The 21,416-nt window shown below is 42.1% G+C and overlaps 1 protein-coding gene across 1 annotated transcript in view; it reads left to right on the plus strand.

Moving 5' to 3' along the window:
- LOC309364716 (netrin-4-like) overlaps positions 1–21,416 on the plus strand; it is a 49,757-nt gene that overhangs the window by 17,545 nt on the left and 10,796 nt on the right. Inside the window, exons 3-5 of the mRNA XM_081902513.1 lie at positions 1,963–2,226; positions 15,610–15,736; positions 17,184–17,372. Coding sequence (XP_081758639.1) covers positions 1,963–2,226; positions 15,610–15,736; positions 17,184–17,372 — 580 coding nt within the window. The remainder of the gene's footprint in view (positions 1–1,962; positions 2,227–15,609; positions 15,737–17,183; positions 17,373–21,416) is intronic.

Here is a 21,416-nt window from a genome sequence, read left to right on the forward strand (position 1 = left end):
TATCCAACAGCTCGTGGGGACCAAGAAATGGCAAAATAATATGAAAGGCAAGGCCAGAAATACATGTTTGCAAAATAATGTAAAGTACTGGAAACCTTTGCTATCTGTCTTCTTCTTTCTAGAACCTAGAGTCAAATCAACTGTTTACTCAACTTAAAACAGATCTTAGGAACACTTATAACAGGGCAGAACAGTGAAGGAACAAATTTGCCAGTTTTTAAATGTTGCATTTTCTTTGTTGTTGATTTAATTTACAAAGAACCATATAGCACAAAAATTATTATTATTGTATTGAGGAATGCTCTGAGCAGCTGGCATCCTGTTCTAAAAATATTCCTCAAATGATAACACCTCAGTAGAGTTTCAAGGCCCTGATTGCAGCTTTCACAACTGGGAGGACTTCAGAAATGTTTCTGTCTCCAAACAAGTTGCTTGGTTCCAAGAGGGCAATGCCACTGCAATGGTCCATAATAATGTGGTACAGTATATGGTTCTTTGTAAGCTTTGCTGAGATGTACACTTTGCAACTATAATGTTGTTTTGTCTACCTTATTATAAACACCTGCTTCCACTGGAATGATTGACTATGCTTTTGGGTTTGGCTGTGATCTTTCCAAAGCCTTCTCTGACATTGATTTCTCAGGTGGTGGCTGAGAGGAAGATGTGTGTTGGTACCCAAAGACACTTATTTCCTCTGTTAAGAGACACCAGAGACTGTAAACCACCCTGTGATCCTTGGATGTAGGGCAATATCTAAATCATCATAAGGCAAATATAGAAATCAGGGGTTTTGTTGGTTTCAGTGGGTGTCCTTAGGTATTTCATGCCATCAGCAAAACACCAGAAATTAAAAGCAAGCAAAAAATGTAAAGAAATGCTAGTCCACATACACATCTCAGACTTTCTTGATGGCACCTAGAACCACAAAAAACTGTTACCTCTAGGTGCAACAGTGAATAGGAAAAACAATTTTTTGTGTGCATGCGCTCCTGATACCCAACTTCAGGTGTTGATTTCATGATCATGTAACTGTTTGGGGCTCTTGGATTTTGAACTTCAGAAGAGGAAATCTCAGTTCCAGATATCTTCTCTCAGTGGCTTTTGAATTCATATTGAATTTCAGTGCTTCTCTACCAACAATGGAATGGTGCTATCTGAGCTAAATAAGCTTGTCGGTTAGCCTTTGTTTCCATTAACCAAGCTCAGGCAGGCACGTGGATTGAGTAAACTTGGTCACTGGGCTTTAATTCTGTCCATCGAAAGAATGCTGGGCACCTGTGCTAAACAGAATGGGCTATTTGCACATGGTTCCATTCCTCGGGGGAATGTGGACAGCTGGCCGGAAGGGGCCTCTGTTGTTTCTCGTGCTTCCATTGAGCAGGGAATGTGTGAACACCTGCACTGGGCGGCCTAGGCTGGGCAAATTGCCCATTGCTCCCAGGAGCAAGGGACATCTCCAGTTTGAACCCTTGCAAATCGGTGTCCTCTAAAGAGATGGGAAGTTGATGGGGAAAAGAACAATGAGGTGATGTCAATGGAAGGCCTGATATTGCTCCAGACAGAGTGTGTTGTTGCCCAAAACCCAGGATGAGAGAACTCAAAGTACTTTTCCTGGCAGGACTCAAGACAAAGCAAAAATAAAGGTTTCTGAATCTGCAAAGTATTATCCATGAATAGTAGCTTTGAAACTAATGTAAACAGTGGTTTTTAGTGTTCTGCCTTGAGGGAACAATTGTCCCATTGACTTTTAAGCTGTCGTGAAATTCTTCTGTTCTAACAGGGAATTTTCAGCATCTTCCCTAAATCACAATTCCTAGGATCCTTTGGGGGAAGCCATGTGAGTTAAATTGCTAGAAAAACACTATAAATGGGCCGCATAGCTAAAGTAAACCTCTGTTGGTCACATGTGGAAAACTCGACTTCATGGTAGATTGTTTCCTCTCTCTCTTTCTCTGCTTCCAGGTGATCTTTCGTGCCTTAACTCCTGCTAACAAGATTGAAGACCCATACGGTCCTGAAGCACAAGACCTCATGAAACTCACCAATCTGCGGCTCCTCTTATTAAAGAGACAAGAGTGTCCTTGCCAAGGCTCAGGGCTGCTGGAGAAGCCCCACAGATTCTCCCATTATGCCATCTATGACCTAATTGTCCGAGGCAGCTGCTTTTGCAATGGCCATGCGGAAGAATGCCAACTTGCCAATGGGACCGTTGTTGTGGACAACATGGTAAGTGTTCAAGTTATGCTTTCTTAAAAACAACATAAAACATCCCTGCATATCTAGTGCATTAGATTTATCCTTTTGCATGGCTAATAGACCACAGGTTGTTGAATGTGGCTACAGTGTGTATCTCCAAACAATTAAAATATCTGTTTCAGGCTTCTCTTATCAGAACTTAGGCCTGGCTCAAATGTTGCTGTGGCGACAGGCCTGCTGCAGAACTTCCACACAACCAGGCTCTATGCCACAGTGGTAACATTCATTTTATTATAGCTTTTGACACCTGAATTCTTTTCAGCGTTGAGCACAAATGAAGTCAAATCAGATATTAATAAAACCACAATAAAAATAATATAGCCAAGGCAGTAGGCCCTCTGGTTGTTGGTGGGGTCAGTCTAGCTAGAGTAATCTGAACAATTCATCTACTGCTGATACCTTCATGTAGAACAGGCTTCCCTAACCTGGTATTTTCCAGATGTTTTGAACCACAACTTCCATCAGTCCCAGCCAAGACAGGTGCAGTGACACATCCACTTCATCCAAATTTCCTTTAGCGTGGGATAGGATGGGATTTTTCTGCACATGCAAGTTCCATAAGAGTTACCAGGTTTATATACCTTGGTACTTGTTACTTGTGCAGAAAAGGACAATCATCACAGGATGGCAACTCTGTTCTAACATAATATCTCAATCCCACGGAATATCTGGTGAAATTAAGTTGGAGAGATGTCTGCTTCTGAAGCAGTATGCCCATGTGACTTTAAAGTTGCAGTTCTGCGATTATGAATGAAGAGCTAAACATCTAAGACATGTGCTTTCATTATTCCTGGCCATACTCAATGGATGTGAAGTGTTAAACTATTAATATTTAAACACTGATGAAATACTAACAATGCACTGGGCACTAGATATTTCAAATAATTCCCTTTTTTGAAATGAAGGAAGGAAAGAAAGACCTGGAGGGAATGTTAAATCCTCTTCTGATTAACAGCGGCTCTCAATTCCAACCTTATTTTGGCCTCTAGAGAAATGCCAGATTTACAAGGAGTCTGGGAATTAGTCGTTTTTTGGATAAGCTGGGAACAAGTTTATAATTACATCTAAAACAAAATGACAGAATGAGGGCAAATTTGCAAAGCTCATTTGGGTTTTGTGACTTACATTTACCTACATGTTAAAAAAAAATTGTAAGAACCCTTTTCTCAGTGTTTATCTTTCCCAGCAGTTTAAAATGAAGTTGATTAAAACGGGTTTGGCAGGTGATGATGAAACTAGCAAAAGGCCTCTTGCTGTGTCAGGTGGGATGCTTGGAGAGAGAAGCAGCGCTACTGCTAAGGCCTTCTAAGCCAGGGGTTGAGAAGAACCTCATGCCCACCAAGCCCCTTTGGCCTATCCATGCCCACCTGCCAATCCCCTGACACCATACATGGAAGACTGTTTAAAAACCCAACAGAAATTAACTGGACAAAATGAATGCAAAAATAAGAAGTGACATAAGAATAACTAGGAGGGAGCCCGATAGATCTTTTGGGGCAGGTACAGCCTGGGCACATCCATGGACTAATGCCAAGAGTATCCACCATGGACCTGTTCAGATGTTGTTGGACTACAACTCCCATCAATCATGACTGTTGGCTGGGGCTGATGGGAACTGCACTCCAGCAACTTCTGAAAGGCACCACATTGGCTACCCCTGGACTAGGTCCTCCTTTATAGATCTTGCAGTCCTGTCAAATGGGGAAATGTGCACACAGCACCAAGGAGTGGTTTTTGCCCTATTGGGCTCTAGCACCTTTCCCTATACCTGCTTCTCACCTCCCTGCTTTTCCCAAGGTGAGTTTACTTGTCCTTGAGAGAAGAAAAGAAGGCAGAAGAGAGAGGGGTTTTTCCCTCTCAAGTGTTACAGCTGAACATTTGGAAAACCCCTCAGGGGTTTCCGAGCTCCCAACTTGAATGTTTCTGGGGCACAATTAATTTTGGGGTAAACACAAGATTGCTTCCCCATCCCTCCTGCTGATATGGTTTGTAGCCCCCAGAACCTATGTGAGTAAATCAGATTGCCAGAGGCCAAAGGAGAACTTCCCTAGAACGAAACATGGAACAGTGTCCAAATAACTTTTGTCATGCACACACAGTTATTATACAGACATGACCTCCTGCCATGCCTACTATAAATACAAATCAGGTAGAAAAAAATATCAGGAGTTTAAACAAAGAGAACTGAAATGAGGCAAATAGGTGTCTTATTTTACGGAGGAAAAGCCTCTATTTTGAAGGCCTGTCAGAGGACAGTCTTATATTTGGCGTTGTCCTCTGCTTGAAGAGCTGTCCACTCCAAATCCAGTTTAAAGATCAGGGACCATAAAAAGGGAGATCAAGAAACCTGGAGATGCTTCTCAACAGTTAGCCACACTTGGTCAGCAAACAGAGCAGGCACATTAAGTTCCCTGATGTCTTTGCCACCACGGTGAAATGCATTGTATTTCTATTTCAATAACAATAAGCAAAATTTTTACTCTCTTTTTTGTGAAGGAAATCCCCCCCCCCAATTTCTCTCAGCAGTGCATGAATTGGTCACTCTAGACACCAGCATGCCCTCCAATTTTTTTCCAATGAAAATAGTGATGTCCTTATTCCATAATTATGATAACGCCCCAGTCACCCTGGGTGGCTTCCAACATGTATAAAAACATAATGAAACATGAAACTTATACAGGTCTGCCTTCTAAATGTCTTCTAAAGATTGTATAGTTGTTTATTTCTTTGGCTCAGGGGCCACATAACTCCATACAGTCCAATATTTAGCCAATGAAAATAAGACGTCCTAAGGAACAGCGGGACATTCTGGGATCAAATCAGAAACTGGGATGGCTTCTGTAAATCTGGGACTGGAAAATAGGGACATTTGGGGGGGTCTGTGCCAGTCAACCTTTTGGTTTTTCAAAACAGACAGGGCTTTTCATGGGAAGAGAGGGGAAAGAAGTTCTGAATTACAAGTTTGTATCAGGCCCAAAGAATTCATGCTTTAGCCATGGCTCATAGTTATCAGCTGTGCAGTGTGGGCCAGAAAAACCGAAATGCATAAGGTTCTTGCAATGACGAGCATTTGAATCAGAGCTCTGGGTATGTGTGGAGGAAGGGAAATGGAAAGAAAATTACACACTGCAATGAAGACAAGGATGGTAGGGAAGTAATGATAACTGAAGCCCCTCAACCTGAGATATTTAGAAAGTTCTCCAGATTCAGGTTCCAAAATCAGAATCCAGCCCATTTAACCAGAAGCGAGCAACACCAATTAACAGCTGAACTCTGCCAGTTTCCTTGTTTGGCTCTCTAAAGAAATCTAAAAGCCAAAGTAGTTTAAAATCCTTCAATCTTGGTGAGACATGACATGACAGAGTCCAGGATTCCTTTCACAACGTAGCTTCATATACCTCTAGGTTTTTGTCATCTTGCCCTGATTTCTTGAGGTGGAAATTCCTTCCTTCCATTTCATTGTTTTAGAAGTCAGGAGGACAAATAACAACTGTATGAGTTCCACAATGTTTTTAAGAAAAATCCTGAACCACCACAGCTCTGGCATACATCTAGGATTCACCCCCAGTATCCTAGCAACAAAGGATGTTATTAAACTCCACCCACAGGAAATATGGGTCCACTTAAGGAATGAGTCGATAAGAGGAAAGCAAACAGCTAAATATGCAAGTGTTGAAGCCTCACAAGATGAATAACACATTAAATTAACGCAGCTGGTTGAAGAATAAACACACTGCCCAAGAGAAAACACATTATGGCCCACGCTCTTGGCACAGTGATTGTAAACCTTAGCTGGATTTCTCTTTTATATTTTCCTCTAAATGTTATGCCACTAAATGACTTCATCCAGCATGGAATTGAATTGTTTTGTTTAACTAAAATTCATAAATTCCCCATTTCTCAGAATTTAATAGGAAGAATGCATCCAGATACATTAACACTTTTTTTTTTTAGAATGAACTTTATGAGTTTTCAGCTTGTTTTCTTGAATGTGGAAAAATACCTCCCATTTTTGTTGCTGGTTCATCTTTGCCTTTACTCTGAAGTTTCACTTGCAGATGTTGTGATTTGATCAGATTGGCTGTGATGACCTGCTTGATTTTGTCATCAGTATTGCATACAGTGCATATGACGTGGTTTCTGCATCCTTGGGACTGGATCCAATGGGATTAAGTTTCAGGGTGATAGATTTCCAGTAGGCAGTAGGAGAAACATCTTCGCAGTAAGAACAGTTTGACAGTGGAACTGAAGGTCTTGAAATAGAAGGTGGTCAGGCATCTGTTGGAGATGCTCCAGCTCTGGATTTCCTTTATTGAGCTGGCCTGTACCATCTCTATGATTCTATGATGTCGTGGGACACACATAAATAGAATCACATAAGTGGCCACAGCCAGTAGCATTAAATAGCAGTAGATTAAGCTATGTATTGTTTGTTCATCCAATAGAGGTTGGGTTTTTTTTTAAAGAGGTTCACAAATTGTTGCAAGTCTGGGTAATTACCACAGGAGCTCTCCAAAAGGTAGCTTGTGGTATTTGTGCAACAATATATTGCAGTTTTCAGGGAAAGGAAGGTGTGATGTCCCCACTACAGTATAGGACTATTTAAGAGGAACTGAGATGTCTGGACCTACTACCAAAAAAAGAGTAACAACTTTGCATTCATTGTGCAAAGACACCATAGTTTGGATATTTAATATATCCAAGGTTGGCTCTGAAGGAAGTGGTCCTCCCCCTGTCTGATCAGGCACCTAGGGGTACTTGTGGAGAGACAGGTATCAACAGTGGTGAGGAATACCTTTTGTCAACTATCTGTTACATAGGTTTTGCATCTTACTGGAGTAGGAGGAGTTTACTAAGCTGATGCATTCTTTTATAACTTTTAGGATTGACTCAGTCCCAGCTCCTGTCAACCTAGCAGTTCGAAAGCACGTCAAAGTGCAAGTAGATAAATAGGTACCGCTCCGGCGGGAAGGTAAATAACGTTTCCATGCGCTGCTCTGAATCGCCAGAAGTGGCTGAGTCATGCTGGCCACATGACCCGGAAGCTGTCTGCGGACAAACGCCCGCTCCCTCAGCCTACAGAGCGAGATGAGCGCCACAACCCCAGAGTCATCCACGACTGGACCTAACGGTCAGGGCTCCCTTTACCTTTACTGTGATACACTTAAGTAGAACTACCCTTGAAGGTGCCATTGAAGCACAACATTGTTGTCTGCCACTTCTTAGACTTCCACATTTGCAATGTTTCCAAAGCACTTTCCTCAAATATAATTTTATTTTACTTATTGTTATTTATTTATTTATTAAACATATTTGTTGCTTGTCACCCGAAGGTCTTCAAGTGACTTATAGCAAACAAAATATATAATATAGGGGGAACCATATAATGCATTAATATTTCATATAACATAACATTTATAGGGGAAAGAACATGCCAGTCTTATTATTAATAGCAAACATTAACAATACTCAAATAATAAGCAAAGCAATACTCTGGCCCACTAACTGGCAAATAAACAAAACCCTCAACCCTGCCTCCCTAGTCCAAAAATCATTCACATCAAACCAACAATTTCCCCCCTTTAACCTCCTCACCCCACCCATATGCCTGGTGTCAAGGCCAGCTGTTAACAAATCAGTGGTGGGTGCGTCCAGTGTCCTCCAAGAATGGTCCAGCATCTCTTTTCTCCTTTGCAGGAAGATGGTAACAGAGGTCTTAACCGCTCCTCACACTGCTGGTGTAATGCATTTTTGTATGTTATCTTCATGAATTTGTGCATCGTTATATACCCTTTACCCTAGCATATGCGTGCACACACACACACACCACTATTCATTTGGAAAACAACATTATGAAATTCGGAGATCTGCAAATTTTGAAGAATGGCTGTATTTTGATTTGTGTATTGCTTCAGAAAGGGCAACTTGTGTAGGTTCACCTTTAAACTCAAACTTAATCAAATGTCTCCCCCATCCCTACTCACTGCGGAACATGAATGGGAGAGTGCTATTGCTATCACATTTTGCTTATGGGCTTTGTTCTTATATGCCATCCACCTCATATAGAATTGTTGGTTGGAGTAGCTGAGCAAAAACCTGGGTTGTGTAAGGTAAAGCTAATTTTTCTCTATCTGGGCCTTCATCTTGGTGACTTGGCTGTCGCTTTCCCTTGCAACCATTATCTTCCTCTCTGAGAAGTTCTGTTCCCTCTCATAATCCCACAACCAACTGAATTTGTACACTATCTGATCTAAGCTTTGCCAGTCTGTGTGACCTCCAAATACCACAGGAGCTACTGTGTGTTGTAGCTTGCAATTCACCGAACATGTTTTTATTGGGAGGGAAGTTCGGCTGTATATGCCAATTAGCTGACTAACCCAAGAAATAAAGAGACATTCAGCTTGTGGAATGATTCAGACTAGTTTCTGCTAGGGTGAAAAGACTCTGAGTTGTTAGATCTGAAAAGTTGCCCATGTAAGCCTTTGTCCATGAAGAGGAAACTTATTTGTTGCATGAAAATAGATGTAACACTGGCTTGTTGTTGTTAGGAAAAACATATTCAGAAGAAGATTTTTTTTAGTGGAAATGTAGCAGTTGGTAATACAGATTTAAAACCCTTCCTCTGGTGGCTGTTTTCCCACTCCAGATCACCACCTTCCCCAGACTGCTTTTCTTCCCATGGGAATCCAGATTAATTATAAATGTGCATTTGATTTCTATCTTGAACAGGTGGAAAGCAGTTGGAAAAGTGTTTGTTAGAAAAACCTGCAACCTACATACTAGCCTGGTAAAAGGACGACAGTAATGGCTCCTCATGATGTTCCTAACAACCAGGTGTAGGTTTATGCCTTATTATAATGTGTGAACAAGCCCTGAACAAGGACCAAGTCCTTATAATTGTAATGAAAATGATAGGCACCAGAGTCACAGTAGTGTGGCTGAGTAAAAAAAGTATGAGTTCTTCTTTGGCAATTACTTGTAGCTGAGTAAGATTGTTTTTCATGAACACAGTCTTAACAGTGAGTCTGTAAGTGACTGTGGAGGCCAATTCTGGATCCATACATCCTTCCATAGTGGGGACATAGGTTTCTGGGCGGGAGTTGATCACTGTGAGGGTTTGCCAAATGTGCCTTTTTCTTAGCTCGTTTCTCCTTTTCGGCCTGAGTTTGTGCTTCTTCAAAGTCCATGACACCTTTGGTAAAAGCTGTTCTCCAGTTGGAGCACTCACAGGCCAGTATTTCCCAGTTATCAGTACTTATGTTACTTTTTTGCCTTGAGAGCATCTTTAAACTTCTTTTGTTGTCCACCAGTATTTCACTTTCCATTCTTGAGTCAGGAATAGAGTAGTTGCTTTGGAAGACGATAATCAGGCATCCAAACAACATGACCCGAAAGTATGAGTAGTCCAGTCACCATGCAGGAATGCACCCAAGCTGGAATTGGAGTGGTCCATCTATTAGCAGTTGCAAGGTTACAAACAGTTACCAAAGTCATTTAGTCCAAACAGAAAAGAAAGCAAATGACCAACTCTTATTCAAAAAACAAAACAAAACCAGGGCATAGGAGAAGTGAGAAACCATATTGTGGCCATTTGGCTGCGAAGGCAACCAGATACCAAGAAGAATGTCCATTCCAAAGGAGCTATCAAAGCCTGGAAAGCTATATAGAAATTTCAGCTAATAAGAAGGCCAAGGCGAAAACCAGATCTGAAGTAGCACATGGACACAGGATGCCCAGTAATGTTTGTATGCATCCAAATATATATATATATATATATATATATATATATAGGCACAAGTCTTTGAAAGATAATATAGAAAATGAGCCCACAGACTTAAATTTGTGCTTTTTAACATAGTGGGTTCTGTGAAACTAAACTTCCTTCTTTTGTCCTGTCACCATTTCATACATTGGAGTCAGAGCCCAGATTCATTTATTTTCTTTCCTAATATTAACTTTTAGGCAAACCCTCTTATTGCCACCCTTAGCTCCTTCAGGAACAAAAGTGAGATATAAATTGATTAAATAAATAAATAAATAAATAAATATTCAAAGGAATGTCTATGGAACATTTAAAAGGGGACTGGTTTGATTGCTTAACTGCTTGGCTACTGGTGGGTTTTGGTTATTTTAATCATTTAATTGCGACCTTGTGGCTACTTTCATCTCCTGTGGAAAATCAGTACTAATCCTGCTGGTAGAGAGACATCTGATTGGAAACACTTGTAAAGGCTAATAAACTGGTTTAATTGGCCTTGTGTCTTTGTTAAAGGAATTTTTTTGCCATTAAACACATTTTTTAAAAAAAGAATGAAGCAATCAATTTAGTTTGGAACAGTAAAAAAAATTGGAAACAAGAATTGTTCTAGAATCTTCTGGAATGACAAAATGTCAAAAACTTGGTGGGTTATACCTACATTTCCCCCCATTGTACTCTTCAACTAATGTGTTGTATCAGAGGTCATTGTTACCTGTTGCTTTTCTCTGCAGGTGAATATGACTGTGTAGGTCAGGCACAGGAACAGAACGAGCAGTCCCAACCCTGCTTACACACATATACAACACATTTACTGAATATCTGCTCAGGGCTTCAGATAATGCCTGATTCTTGAATATGTAAACAGGCCCAAGGTTTCCCTTTCATTCATCCGTGTTAAAAGACAGGAGCTCAGGTAACACTTCCATCCTGTCCTACTGAATATGCCTTTTCACCTGGAAGAAGTTGCTGCCCAACTCCTGGGCAAGTGAGAAATTGTATTGGTTTGCATGAAACCCCATATGAATTCTTGCCCGTTCCTTGGGGCCTGCAAGTGACTTGATGATGATGATATGCAAATCTCTCTGTGTCCAAAATTGCTTTGGCAGCAGTACAAAGTGAACATGTAGCCAAAAGACAAACATTTTCAGTGAATCGGCATCAGATGCCCAGTTCTGGAAAGGTTCCAGTACCCAAACTTCAGTCAATGGGACCTACCCCAGCCCCCATTGACTAATGACAGCCAAGAAATAGCACCAATGGTAGCAGCAACAGTAGGAATCATCAGCAGGATAAAAGAGGCTAAGTGGAGAAACACAAGAGGAAGGAAGGATAAGATGAAACCAAATGGAAACACAAGTCTGCGTCACAATAGCCTGCGTCACAAATGTTCCAGCCAAGGTGCTCCTTCCCACCCCCACTATGAAACTGTAGTTTCTATTCCTTTACCATCATGATTATGATGGCTGGGAACAAAAGGAATTCTTGATTGAGGTCCAGAAATCAAAACGTTGTGACAAGAGCAGATCACAGGCAGCACATTAATCCTCTTCTTGCTCAATTCCATTTGCTGCCAGTTAGCTTCTGGGGATTATTCAAGATGCTGGTTATTATATACCAGCAAAATGCCGATCGTTATGGTGTGTGTGTGTGGAAGGAAGGAAGGACATGCATATTTCAGGGACGTCATGGGTGGAGAGCACTGGGTCTCTGCTTGCCTTGATTTCAACAGAGGCCATATATAGAGTAGGGGTCTGACACCATCTGCATAGCCCTTGCATCTGCTAAGCCAAATCATGGTTCTGTTTCTTGGGTGCTTTAAGCCAACCCCGAAAAGTCAGAGGGAATCTGATAGTGAGTGGGGTCAAGGCCTGAAATGGGCCAGGCTAGAGTATACACATGTACATACATGCTAAAGCATACCCAGGGATGACCTGTCCTTTTTTGCCACCTGAGGCAAAGTCGGAAGGTGCTGTCCCCATCCCCTAACCTTGCCTGTTGAACCAGTGCCTCACTTGCTGGGGTCACATGGTTGCAGCGGTGGCTTCCAGTAGGATATCATAAGATCTTGCTGAACTCTTTTGAGAGCTCTGTAAAATCTCACAGTCTTGTTCAGAAAATAGACTCAACCCATGTAGCTTGTGGGTTGGGCCTACTGCTGTTATCCTGCCTCCCCACATCCTAGCACTCAAACATAAAAAGAAATCTGCCAGATTTTACCAAGTGTTCCCTCTTGTCCTGCTGTGGTAAACTTCAGTAACATAGCTGTCAACTTTTCCCTTTTCTTGCGAGGAATCCTATTCGGAATAAGGGAATTTCCCTTTTAAAAAGTGAAACGTTGACAGCTATGTTCAGTGATCCTTGGATGAAGTGAGGTATAGAAATACAATAAAGAATAATATTTATAATGCTGTTAAGTACAAATTATGTAGGAATGTTAGTCCTATCAATGCTGCCAAATTGCTTCCTAATTTTATATGACCTGCAAGCAAGCAAATATCGTTTTTGTTTTTTTAAGCCACCAATTCTTCATCCAATCAAAAAGATATGGGAATATTTCTCTTTCAAAGTGTCTGTCATGCCAGACATACAGAGGAATGAAGTCTACATGGTTCTCAAGGCTGTTTGTTGTTGTTTTTTTAACTGATGCATCTGGCTTAAAATGTTTTACTTCTGAATTAACCAGAAAGTCCCTAGCATTCAACAAGACTGAGTCATAATTTTTTTCCTTGGCACGGAATTGTGGTTTTCTTGTTCCTGTTTTATCCCATCCAACTTTTTTTTTTAGTCCTGCACTTGGTATTAGGGATGGGGGAGACATTTGATTAAGTTCACAGTTGACAACAAACTTATTTGATTTGCACTTTCTGAAACAATACACAAATCGAATCACATCCATCCTTTGAGACCCATTCTGCAGTTCTCCAGCCAAATGATGTGTACAAAAATGCATATACTTGGGTTGTTGGTGGTGTCTGTCTTTCTGTCTTGAGAGACAATGGAGTGTGCCTTCAGGTGTGAAGTCAAGTCTCTGCGTTAGCAGCACCAAAGTGACCTCCCTAGGGAGCAAGACTTCGCAGTGTGTATGGAGGTCCTGAGCTGCCCAGACAACAAGACCCCCATCTCAGCCTTGCTGATGTGGTCCAAAGGAAAGCAGAGCAATAGGTTTGGCACCAGCTTGGCTGCAGGAGTTGCCGGAAGGAGGCCTACAAGGCACAAGTACATAGTCATGAAAACAACACATGAAAATGCATTATATCAGGAAACTTAATTTTCTGTGTAGTAGGCATACTTGTTTACAAACATGTATTATCCACCCCAAAAATGCTGAACTTTTTGAGAGGGGTGGAATTGATTTAGAAATGTAGAGAACCAAACTTAAGATTGGAAAAGTGAGAAACTATGAGAAACCAAAATCGACCCATTGACCCATCTCTGCTTGATATACAGTCGTACCTTGGATCTCAAACGCCTTGGCTCCCGCACAAATTGGCTCCCGAAGGATCTAAACCCAAAAGTGAGTGTTCCAGTTTTCGAGCAACTTTTCAGAAGCTGGACATCCGAAGGGGCTTCTGCGGCTTCTGATTGGCTGCAAGAGCTTCCTGCAGCCAATCAGAAGACGTGTTTTGGTTTTCAGACATTTTGGAAGTTTAATGGACTTCTGGAACGGATTCCGTTTGACTCCCAAGGTATGACTGTATAACTTATTTGGTTTAAAAGAAGTCTTCACACACTGAAATACTAAGGTGACAGTTATTCAATTGTTCTTTCTTTCTTTCTTTCTTCCTCCCTCCCTCCCTCCCTCCCTCCCTCCCTCCCTCCCTCCCTCCCTCCCTCCCTTCTCAAATTATAAGCAGGTTCAGGGTTTTGAGCACAGGCATTCTTGTACGATTCCCTAGAGGCTTCCTGTACAATGTACTCCGTCCCCTCCATCCTCCCCTCAGGCTGACTACAGCCAAGTGCAGAGAGAGAGAGAGAAATGCATACCCCGAAGTCTCTGCTCAGTCTTCCGTGAGGAGGCAGCAAACTGCTCTGGGCACAGAAAACCTGCCAGCTGGCTCTAGAGGAGCAGTGGCATCAGCCATGTAGCCTGTGTCCTCATATCTGATCTGAAGGGATTAGGAGAGAGGGGGGGGATTGCTGTAGGGAGCAAGCTGGTGAAGGGTAGCAGAGAGGAGGGCAGAGGAGATGTATCTATAAATTTAATTTTTTAAGAATACGTCTCACCAGTTTCTCACCTGCAACGACATGTATAGGGCCTTGCAGCAGATGAAACGCAATTGCCCCCCCTTTAAACACCACAGAGAACTGCCAGTGGCATTAGTAGCAAGATTAAAGGGATTTAGATTAGATTCATGCCTCAGTCAGAACTGAAATCTCAGGCTCCACTTTTGTATATAATATGCAGTGAGGCAGAAGCATGGCTGCACGGCTGCAACATTTGGTACCCCAACCCCATGTGCAAGAGAGGGCAGTGGAAGGAATCTAGGGGTCTGGGGGGGGGTGTTAGAGGAAAATTGAACTCAGTGGGGCCCATTCAGTTCAATTTTCATTCATCTCACAACCAATACAGAGGGGGATGACTGGGAGTCCTCTTCCATGTTTTAAAAATCACATTTGAAAACAAAAGAAAGAAAGACATTTGAAAATGTGAGGAAAAAGGAAAATAAAGTGAACTAAACCACAGAGCCTAGAGCTTGCCGATCAGAAGGTCAATGGTTCGAATCCCTGCAATGGGGTGAGCTCCTGTTGCTCGGTCCCTGCTCCTGCCAACCTAGCAGTTCGAAAGCATGTCAAAGTGCAAGTAGATAAATAGGTACAGCTCCAGCGGGAAGGTAAACGGCATTTCCGTGTGCTGCTCTGGTTCGCCAGAAGCGGCTTAGTCATGCTGGCCACATGACCCGGAAGCTGTATGCCGACTCCCTTGGCCAGTAAAGCAAGATTAGCGCCACAACCCCAGAGTCGTCCATGATTGGACCTAACGGTCAGGGGTCCCTTTACCTTTACCTTTTAGGCTTTCAGCAATGAAAACAAATGGTACTTGAAGCAATTTCTCTCCCTTTGCAATGCCCACTAAATAATTGTTTTAGGCTGTCGGTGCCTGTGTGTCCTGCTAAAACCCAAGTAGGCTTGATCTCAAAAAGGTGGCCAGGTGAGAGCTAGTGACACACTTCTGCATTAAACCATTAGGTGCGGATTCACATTTTTGTAGATTTTTCAGACCCTCATTTCTTCTCAGAAGGAAGAATAGGTGCACATTTCTTTCAGCATGTCACCTGTAGGCCTATAGCTAGGCCTTCTCCAGTAGGACCAGATCAGGTGGTTTCAAGAACTGGCCATCACCATCCATCTTGGAACTGCTGAAAGAGGCTGTGGCCAATGGGGCCTGGAGCTTTGGGCTTGGGAAAGGGGCAGGAGTCGTTGTTGTCCCTCTGTCCCTTCCAAATTTTGAACGTCCAAGAGGAGAGGGTTCCAATGAGCAGCCCTTTGGGATGCAATGAATGCGTGTTCTTCCACCAAAAAAGACCTCTTAGCTAGTGCATTTTAGCGCTTTATCGTTTTCTGAATGTGTGGGTTGTTGTTGCTTTCTTTGACAGGTCCATGGGAAGTGCATGTGCAGACATAACACTGCAGGACAGCATTGTGAGAGGTGCGCGCCATTGTACAATGACCAGCCATGGGAGCCAGGCGATGGAAAATCGGGGACACCAAATGAATGCAGAAGTATGTGGGTATGGCGAAGAGAGGGTAGAGATGAAGGGTTGCAATGTAATCCATCTTTCCACCCAGCAGCAAAGCCCGATAACAGCCAATTCATGGAGTCGGGATTTACGATGCTCTAGCGGCAGATGGGGAATGGGATTGCCAAGCAACTGCCTGAAACTCCTTTCAGTCTCTCTCTATATGTGTGTGTGCATGTGTGAGCAAATGTGGTTGGCCTATGTGATATATTGTAAAATAGGGTACAAAGAGCAAAGCTCTGGTTTTCAAAGAGATTTTGCCCTAGCATTGCTTGCTAGAGTTTTGGCCTACGATGAGAGTAGGGGAAAATATATAGATTTTAAAAAGTTCATCTGTTTCTCAGCAGGTACCATTGTAGATTTATTTATCTATTATTATTATTTATTGGATTTATATACCGCCCTATACCCGCAGGTCTCAGGTCGGTTCACATAATTTAGAGGTTTTCTAGTTTTATTTCATTTCATCAAAGAGTAGTACTTCATTTCAAGGTACTTTAAAAAATGGTAAAGGTCCTACCATCGTTCCTCAGAAAATAATATATTGAGAATGGGTATGTTAGTTGAAATTGTGTTTGAAAAGAATGCATTGAATAAAGCAAAACTCCAGTTACAGTGAGGTTTTTAAAATCAGAATTAAAGTGGCTCAATTCTAGCGGTTTAAGGTTTCCATAATCAAAATTCTAACCTCTAGGGATCCTTTCGCCTTAAAACTATGGAGCAGTTAGTGGTCTAGATGGAGATGTATCTATCATTGGCCAATTTTACTTTTATTGGCCTAATGTACAAGTCACTGTTCCAAGAAAAGATTCCGGTTTAAACTAGTTGAGGTGGAGTAGGGTGGGGTATTTGAGGGACGAGGACTGAACATCACAGATCCTTCAGGCTAGATGCAGCCCCAGAGACAATATTTGCATCCCTTTTATCAGAACGGGGTGGGGTGGATGAAGCTCATGTTTTACATATTATATACCGGTACTAACAAAAGGCAACAAGCTTTATGGGGAATCAGTTTTGCAAATATGATTACAATAAGTGCTTGGTTATCAGCACAAGAGTTATCACTTAAATTACTCAGTCTCTGCCCTAGCCCTGCAAATCCTGCCTTTTCTTAACTCATACTGATTGAGGGAAATGTAAAAGGAATAATTTATTTGTATATTTCATAAAACTAGTATAGTGCTTGGTTGTAAAATAACAGCAACAATAACCCTCAAAGCGGCTGACCAGAAAACACCACTCGCGTCATTGGAATTTCTTTACACATTTTCCCAGCGTTTCCTTGCTCTTAACTAAAATGTTAGGACTAAATAAATCCACGAGAGGAAAAACCCCACATTTAAGTTCTATTCACTTGTACTACAATGTGAGTAAGAATCATGTTGCTCCTTCTTCTTTTCCCTCTCCCCCTCACCCTGGGCTCTGGACAGAGTGTCGCTGTCACAGTCATGCTGAGAGCTGCCATTTTGACCTGAGCGTCTGGTTGGCATCAGGAAAGCAGAGTGGAGGTGTCTGTGACAACTGCAAGCACAACACAGAGGGCCACCGGTGTCAAAGGTGCAAGCCTGGTTTTTACAGAGACAAAGGGAAACCCATGTCTTCGCCGGAGATTTGCAAACGTAAGTGGGGATGGTGGGTCTGCCAATTTGGATTTCACTTTTTCTTTCCATCATAAATTTATTTCTTCACATTTCTGCAGCAGGCTGCAGTACTGTTGCTTTTAATGTCATGATAGTTTATTGGCATTATAATGTGAATTTCTCCAATGATGATGATAATTTATTCCCAGCCCATGTGACTGAGTTGCCCCAGCCACTATGGGTGGCTTCCAACATAGTATAAAAACACAACTAGCCATCAAATCTTAAAAACTTCCCAATACAAGGCTGCCTTCAGATGTCTTCAAAAGATTTTGCGGTTCTTTATCTCCTTGACATCTGATGGGAGGGTGTTCCACAGGGTGGGCGCCACTACCAAGAAGGCCCTCTGCCTGGTTCCCTGTGCCTTCACTTCTCACAATGATGGAACCGCCAGAAGGCCCTTGGAGCTGAACCTCAGTGTCCAGTCTGAACAATGGGGTGGAGATGATCCTTCAGGTATACAGGGCCCGAAGTACACATTTTTGTATGCACTTTGTGTGACGAATACAAACCTTTCTGCAAACAATTTCCCCTAAAGTAATGTATTTTTGTATGTTATTTCCCAAACACATGCATTTTATGTACCCTTTTCCCAAACATCTGCATTTTAAAACACATTATTTTGTTGGAAAACTGAATTGCAAAATTCAGAGAAGAGCAAATTTGGAATGATAACTGCATTTCTGCTTGCATATTCATTTGAGAAATGTGAATTAGATATTAAAAAGAAAACTGGACTGAATTTCTTCCCCATTGTTAAATGTAAGTCACCAGCACACTTGTTTTAGTCATATTTATATATAATAAAGTAACTGATTGATTCAAAACTACCAGTGAATTTGACAGGGGGAGGGAGTTTCAATATGTAGAGCCTATCTCAAAGCGCCTGTCCTTCTCCAGGGTCAAGCTCTGGTATAAAAAATGGTTCTGCCCATTTGTAGGAGAAACCAGCAGTACATGATGGAATCAGGGATGCCATCGTGACATGTGAAATGTTCCCCCAGTCACTGGAACAGCTTTGCACTCTAATACATTTCCTTTCCAAAAACTATAAGTGGAAGCAAACGAACTGATGAATGCTTTGGGATTCATGCAGCACCTGAACAAAGAAGAAAATTCTGAATTTCAGTGCAGGCCAAGACAAGCTGCTGGGCCACTGTTTGATTTGCTAGGAAGCATATCTGTCATTTGAAGTACAATGTCCGTCTACTCTTTACGTATTCCTGTATCTGTCTCCACCCTACTGCCTTGCTTCTGGTCTTCTGCTGCTACTTTGGTAGACCCGATCCAGGTTTCCTTTGAACTCTTATGCTTCTTGTGCTGTAATTTCCGCAGGCCCCCGGTATTGCTTGAATGGCCCTGTTCACAACACTTCCTCTGTTTCTGCTCTTTTGTGTTTGTCTCTTCTGAAATGCCAGTGCTGGCTCAGCCTCCGTCCCCCTCCCTGCCCATTCACCAACTTTTAACCTTTCGTGAAAGCACAAGGAACGAGGAGCTGCCGAGCTAACCTGTTGGTGTACCTGACCATATTGCATGACACCCAGTGACTTCTCCTGTAGCTCCTTTCTCTTAACTCTTGAGAAGTCTTAGGGAAAGTACCGGTAAGCTTTGTAAAGCCACCCTACCACAAGATTAGATTTCAAACGTCATAGCAGTTGAAAGATTTGTGCCCGAGTATCAAAGTGGGGTAAATGTTCTCTAACTTAAAGAGCAGCAGGGGAGCAAAACCATTATTTCCTACGGAATCAACCAGAAAGCAGCCAACTTGAATGAAACTGAAGATCAGTTTTCCAAATGGCTTTTGATCTAATATGGCTGCCTTAGCTCTACAAAGTAGAGCTAAGACAAATCTTCTCAAATATTTTCTTCAGCATTCACTTCTGGGAATACTGATGTTTCAATGCTTTCCAGATATCCTCTGAATATTTTCTGGATATTCACAGAAAATCACAAACAGTATTTGATATCCAGTGGGATTTGATTTCAGTATTTGATCATTAACATTATGTGATAGTAAAAGTATTTGGTAATATTTGATTGCTGGGATGCATGGATGGTTTGTTCTTTACAGTATTTGGTGGGTGACATACAAGTCTTTTTTTAAAAAAAAGGTAATTTTATTAATCTAGATTTCCAAGATAGCCTACAAAAGAGAACCATAAAACAAATATAAAACATCAGAAACAAAAGCAGTTATCGAGCCACATTTTAGACATTTTTTTTTTAAAAAAAAGATTGCTCAAGATTCTAACTGACATGCAAGTCTTTGACATGTGCATTAGTATTTAGTACAGTTGTACCTTGGTTTTCGAACAGCTTAGTTCTCAAACGTTTTGGCTCCCGAACGCCGCAAACCCGGTAGTGAGTGTTCTGGTTTGCGAACTATTTTTGGAAGCCGAACGTCCAATGGGGCTTCCACAGTTTCTGTGCTTTAATTTCCAAACGTTTTGGAAGTCGAACAGACTTCCGGAATGGATTCCGTTTGACTTCCACAGTACGACTGTATTTGATTACTTCCGATATGTCACAGTTTGCCACCTGCCAAAATCAAAACAGACAAGATGCAAACAAGTCTGAAGTACCTGACTTGTGAAGTAAAATTTGAGATGCCATTTTTGAATTCTTACTTGAAATTTCACATAGTAGTATTAGTATTAGTAGTAGTAATAGTTTATCATTTATACCCTGCCCATCTGGCTGAGTTTCCCCAGCCACTCTGGGCGGCAGGTTGAGTTTGGCAGTATTTGAAAAATATGTCAGATTCAAATTATTCCTTTCAGTTCTCCAACAAGTTCTGCTCCCTGTTCACGCATTCTGTGGAAAAAGTCTCTTCTGTCACATATCAAGCATGCAGAGCCTACGTATATGAAGTTTGTACAAACAAAGGTTCCTTCACAAGTTGTGCTGAACGTGTATGTGGGGGGAGAGCTCCTGGTTACCACCCTGTGCCCCCTTTCTATGTGTGTTGACTGTGCACAATGGAGCCAATGGAGCTGCACAGCCAATGGAGCTGCACAGGTGAGGTGGCAGTGCCACCTAGTGAGAGGTGGAGGGGCAAGGTTTCAGAAGTTGGGTGCAGTGGGGGCACAGCACAGATGCCATGGCAGGAACATTGGGTTGTCTCCCCCATAATGCCCGCACCATGCCAAGCTCCTTCTGCCCTGCCCTTCCACCTCTCAGTAAGCAGCTTCGCCACACCATGTTCAGAGACAGGAGAGCAACACAGCCTTACCAGCTACTCCTGGTCCTACTAACTGGGCATTAACCAGCCTTCATCCTACCTCACAGTTCCGATTTGTGCCACATCCTGTCCTGCTGACCTTCAGCAAAAGACCGGAGGGTTTGCGATGTACCAGTAACTCATACCCTCAGCTTATTTTGGCCGAGAAATGCCATGTTAAATATGCACCGGCTTACAAAATAAAAATAATTTTAAAAATGCTGCGGATACCAAGGAGGAAAATAACAAATTTGTCACAGCAGATTGCACAGATGTTTGTGGGATGAGCAATGGAGTTCTCAGCTCCATTGTGAGAAAGGAAGAAATGCTTTGGGGAAGGGAGAGAGGGCACGGAAACTGCCATTGTCTCTCCCGTGGGCACTGGGTTGGAGAAGGAAAGGCCGAGAGGGAAAGCTGAATGAAATACCCCATTAATCCCTTCGTGAAAAGCTTGCTTTAAGAGTGTTCTTCCATCCAGAGCAAAGTCCCTCGGTTAAGCTGAAAAAGGCCCTTGGGCTCCTGAGAAGAAAAGCGAAGAGGACTCTCTGCTCAGAAGGAATCTCTCAGCATTAGTCACAATAATCGAACACATTCTCTCTTAATCACCAGTAAGAGGAAAAATGTGTTGTATAACAGTCTGAATGCTCTGGTGCTAGCCAAATCCTCCTCCACAGAGTTCTCATTGGTTAGGGATGCACAGACATTCCTGCAAAATGAACTGAAAGGAAATAAACCAGCCCAAACAGCAAACACATAAACATGCCTTCCCCTTCCTGTCACCTCTGCTCATCCCTGAACTTTCT

Source organism: Podarcis melisellensis, assembly GCF_964234715.1.
Source record: "Podarcis melisellensis genome assembly, chromosome: 2".
In the NCBI taxonomy this organism is placed as follows: Eukaryota; Metazoa; Chordata; class Lepidosauria; order Squamata; family Lacertidae; genus Podarcis; species Podarcis melisellensis.